We start from the raw sequence: 5533 nt of genomic DNA on the forward strand, positions 1-5533 counted from the left end.
GCTAGCAAGTCAGGGTCGTGGATTTATTAGTCGCGTTATGTATGATGCTGCTGGCCTCGCTCTCGGTCGCTCGTTTCGCTTGCCTACACTGCTCGGAGTGTGTGACGTCACCTTCCTCGTGCATCATGTACGGGTTAACGTAACAGCAGGGCAGTTGATAAATGCGAAGACAGTCTTGGATATACAGGTTGGGTCAAAATGTTATGACATTGAGGCTCGTAAAACGACAGCCGTTCTCGAAAACTGTCAATCACTAATAGAACGACTGCACGAAGAAGTCATGAAGGGGAATTTGAAAGAAATCAGTCCACACCCCGCTCTGCAGAGTCCTGAGTTTCTGCTTGAAATTGAGAAATACTGCGAGAAAGAAAAACACAGTGAACACCACCTGCTAAGGGCCCTAGACACAGTGTACAACTTACCACTGATTTACTGGTCTGTCCGTAACAAATGTCACGGTCTGAGTGAATGGTGCATGAATAACATGAACGCTGATCAATACTTACACCAGACACTGCATGACACCCTGCTGGCGTGTTGTCTCTTCCCGCATTTGGCTCATGAATTGGGACATAAGTCAGAGCAACTTTCATTTCGAGGCCTTTTGGCAGCAGAGATCTGTCAGTTTTTTACTGAGAAAAAGGTGTTGTCGCGGGAATATACTGCAGAACATGTTAAACAAACTGCAAACTTTGACGGAATGATGACTGGGACAAAGGAATCTTGGCGACAGCTGTACTACCTGTGTGACACAGATCTTCCCATTCCATTGAACCTGATCACAGTGCAGATGTCAGACAACAAACCAATGTCAAATGATTCACCTATAGCCAGTGTTCATGTGTCAAACAACTCAGTGACGGTGAAGGTGAGGGACAGAGGGGACTGGTACCTGGCGCTGAGACTGCTGGCTGACAGGGAGGTGGACGAGACAGACCGTGACGGCAACACGCTGCTTCACATCGCTGTCGACAAGGGAAACCTGGAGGCCATCAAACTGGCCGTGAAGAGTGGAGCTTGCTTGACAAAGACAAACAACAAGGGCCTCACACCCTACCAGCTGGCACAGCGGCGGAGAAAGGAGTTGAACAAGGCGACAGACAGAGACAAAATGGCATTCGGTCTGTTTTCTGCAATACGTGGCGGTGACGACGTGACCGTGAAGACACTCCTGTGTTACGGAAGCAGTGTTCACGACAAGGACTATGAAGGAAAAACAGGTCTTTTAGTGGCGTGTAAAGCGGGACAGGGAAACATCGCGGATCTGCTGACTGACCTTGGTGCTGATGTCAATGTCAGCGTAACTTCACGGTGGAAGGGTCCTCAAACACCGTTGTTCTTTGCTTGCCATACCGGTCTTATACGTACAGTTGAGCTGCTCTTGAAACACAACGCCGTCATCGATGCAATATATGAATGGAAACAGACAGCCCTTCACTGTGCGTGTTGGTGTAAGTCCCCCACAGCCAGCGCCGACATCACCCGTCTCCTGCTGGACGCTGGGGCTGATGTCAATGCACAGGATAGGTGGGGCAGGACACCGCTACACTACGCGGCATGGAATGGCAACACAGAAACTCTGAGACGGTTGATTCATCATGAAGCTGACCTGAATGCAACAGACAATGAGGGCAGAACGCCCTTACGCCACGCATACACGGCAAGCAAACCTGGTATCATCATCACCCAGCTGGTAGAAGCAGGAGCGGAGATAGGCCGTGTTCACCAGGCAGTGGTGCGTGGTGATGTTGACGCCTTGATGACTCTCCTCCAACAGGGAGCTGACGTGAACCAGCACGACACCAGTATGGGCTGTAGTCCGCTGCACGCTGCCTGTCTGATGGGGCGCACTGACATCGTTACCTGGCTGACTCAACACGGTGCGAAGGTGAATGCTGTGGATGGCATGAAGAGAACACCTCTACACTATGCCTGTGCTGCTGGTCAAACACATGTAGCGCGACAACTCATTGACGAAGGAGCCGATGTGAATGCAAGGGACAAGTCTCAGTCAACACCACTTCACGGAGCTGCTGATAAGGGAAACATTGAGATAGTTGTCTGTCTGTTAGAACATGGTGCTCAGGTTGATGCAACTGCTGATTATGACATCACACCGCTACACACAGCCTGTGAGAATGGTCACACTCAGACAGCTCAGTGTCTCCTGCAGCATGGAGCCGACGTGAACGCTGTATCAAAGAAGAATGAGACACCGCTACACACAGCCTGTGAGAATGGTGACACTGAGACAGCTAATTGTCTCCTGCAGCATGGAGCCGACGTGAACGCTGTATCAGATTGCGATGAAACACCGTTACACGCAGCCTGTAATAATGGTCACACCGAGACAGCGCAGTATCTCCTGCAGCATGGATCCGACGTGAACGCTGTATCAAGTTGCGATGAAACACCGCTACACGCAGCCTGTAATAATGGTCACACTGAGACAGCTCAGTATCTACTGCAGCATGGAGCCAAAGTGAACGCTGTATCAACGTTGAATGGCACACCGCTACACACAGCCTGTGAGAATGGTCACACTGAGATAGTTCAGTATCTCCTGCAGCATGGAGCCAAAGTGAACGCTGTATCAAAGTATGGCACACCGCTACACACAGCCTGTGGGAATTGTCACACTGAGACAGCTCAGTATCTCCTGCAGCATGGAGCCAAAGTGAACGCTGTATCAAAGTTGTATGGCACACCGCTACACACAACCTGTAAGAATGGTCACACTGAGATAGCTCAGTATCTCCTGCAGTATAAAGCCGACGTGAACGCTGTATCAGGGTGGAATGAGACACCGCTACACACAGCCTGTGAGAATGGTCACCCTGAGACAGCGCAGTGTCTCCTGCAGCATAGAGCCAACGTGAACGCTGTATCAACGTTGAATGGCACACTGCTACACACAGCCTGTGCGAATGGTCTCACTGAGATAGTTCAGTATCTCCTGCTGCATGGAGCCGACGTGAACGCTGTATCAGAGTGGAATGAGACACCGCTACACCAAGCCTGTGAGAATGGTCACACTGAGACAGCTCAGTGTCTCCTGCAGCATAGAGCCAACGTCAGCGCTGTATCAACGTTGAATGGCACACTGCTGCACACAGCCTGTGCGAATGGTCTCACTGAGATAATTCAGTATCTCCTGCAGCATGGAGCCGACGTGAACGCTGTATCAGAGTGGAATGGCACACCGCTACACACAGCCTGTCAGAATGGTCACACTCAGACAGCTCAGTGTCTCCTGCAGCATGGAGCCAACGTGAACTCTGTATCAAAGTGCAATGAGACACCGCTACACACAGCCTGTGTGAAAGGTCACACTCAGACAGCTCAGTATCTCCTGAAGCATGGAGCCGACGTGAACGCTGTATCAGAGTTGCGTGGCACACCGCTACACACAGCCTGTAATAATGGTCACACTGAGACAGCGCAGTATCTCCTGCAGCATGGAGCCAAAGTGAACGCTGTATCAAAGTGGAATGGCACACCGCTACACGAAGCCTGTGAGAAAGGTCACACTGAGACAGCGCAGTTTCTCCTGCAGCATGGAGCCAACGTGAACGCTGTATCAACGTTGAATGGCACACCGCCGCTACACGAAGCCTGTGAGAAAGGTCACACTGAGACAGCGCAGTTTCTCCTGCAGCATGGAGCCAACGTGAACACTGTATCAGAGTGGAATGACACACCGCTACACGCAGCCTGTGAGAATGGTCACACTGAGACAGCTCAATATCTCCTGCAGCATGGAGCCGACGTGAACGCTGTATCAGAGTGGAATATAAATAAGACACCGCTACACACAGCCTGTGAGAATGGTCACACTCAGACAGCTCAGTGTCTTCTGCAGCATGGAGCCAACGTGAACGCTGTATCAAAGAAGGATGGCACATCGCTACACACAGCCTGTAAGAAAGGTCACACGGAGACAGCGCAGTGTCTTCTGCAGCATGGAGCCGACGTGAACGCTGTATCAGAGAGGGATGGAACACCAGTCCTCTTGACGTGGCCGGAAAGAACGCACAGCATTGTGACGACCTGGTGACACTGCTTGTCCAACACGGTGCTGTCAGCTGAGATCAGGTCATACGGATATCATGAAGTGGATGCAATATGTCTGCTTCGCTTGTTTCCGTTGACTAGGTGACCCATAGCATTGTTATTTTCTTGTTACTGCTTTCGGGGATCATGTTCGAGGTCCCCCTCCACCTTTCCCTATCATCCCAGCATGCTTTTGAACCTCTCACCTTTCTGACACACTTTGAACCCCAATATTGCCCGATGTGGAATAGATATTTCTTTACAATTTTGAGCAATTGAGCGACTTCAGACTTTGAATACCTGTTTCATATTGAGAAGCATCCCTTTCACTGATATATATCCCATTTCACTACCCAACACAGTCACTCTTCCTTTGCTGTTACTGAAGAAGTTCGTGTGTTGCCTTATACCTGAGTGGAACCACTCCCCACCCCTCCCCGACACCCCACCCACTGGCTTGTCTTGCAAAGAAACTTTTGGAGATGAGTTGAACAGTTTCTCTTTCACATTCTTAAACAGCAAGTCAAAATAGTTTGATTTTTCACAAGTTGACAAGTTTCTTGTTCTGATGAACATGTCATAGACAGCCTTTCACTTGTTATGATGTAAGCGGGAGAAACTTAATACTTGTGATTGGTTTTGTGTGTGTGTTTTTTTCTTCTTTTTTTCTGCACTTTTTTTTTGGGGGGGGGTATGTGGTCTTGGTCCACGAACTGAACAGATCTCACTGAAAACAATGCTTTTTGTTGCACTCAGTAGGGAAAAGCGCGCTCTTTCAAAAATAAGGATCGTACGTGTTAATGCAAATAGAGACACTATGCAAAAGCGACTTTCCCAGTGTTTGTTGTGACGAGCAGTACACGTTTAAGTGACAAGGCAACATTACACACAACCATCCAACATCTGTGAGGCGTGATGATGTCAAGCAGAAGCTCAGTGTCTGCCCATTATTCCCACATGCTCTTTCCCTCTTACCATCATCAAAATACGTGGTGCTTTGCTGGTTTGTTTGACTTTCCCAAACTTCATTTCACATCATTTTCACCATGATAGGTTAGCTCATAAGTTGTGGAAGCGGACAAAAGAGTAAGACAGCTATAGAGTTGGAAAAGGAAGTTAAGTATAGTTCCTGTATAATTATGTGGTCTTTTTTCTGTGAACCCAATCAATTGATGCTGTACATAGTAGGTGCACAAGACTTACATTTTCCTTATTTATTACATGGCCAACCGATGTCGGACATATGTTAATTGTGTCTTAACAAAAATATTACGTGTGCAGTTGGCATATATCAATCTTAGAATAAAACTATGTTCCTAACTCAATAACTGTTACTATCGCTGAAACAGTACTGCACGTCTCTTCCGTTTACTTTTAACACACATACATAAATTTGGTGTCGACCACGGAAGCAAGTGTGCACTTTGGGACAGGTGAGATGCAGATATACTCAATCCGTGTTCGTGTTTTCAGACACGAT

General features: G+C 48.4%; 1 protein-coding gene across 1 annotated transcript; it reads left to right on the forward strand.

Annotated features, from left to right (window-relative positions):
* The first annotated feature begins 243 nt into the window (after positions 1-243).
* LOC138948219 (serine/threonine-protein phosphatase 6 regulatory ankyrin repeat subunit B-like) lies at positions 244-4057 on the forward strand. The gene has a single exon (XM_070319723.1). The coding sequence runs from the start codon at positions 281-283 to the stop codon at positions 4055-4057; it is 3777 nt and encodes a 1258-aa protein (XP_070175824.1). The 5' UTR covers positions 244-280.
* Positions 4058-5533: the final 1476 nt, after the last annotated feature.

This window comes from Littorina saxatilis, linkage group LG15, assembly GCF_037325665.1.
Source record: "Littorina saxatilis isolate snail1 linkage group LG15, US_GU_Lsax_2.0, whole genome shotgun sequence".
Classification (NCBI taxonomy): domain Eukaryota; kingdom Metazoa; phylum Mollusca; class Gastropoda; order Littorinimorpha; family Littorinidae; genus Littorina; species Littorina saxatilis.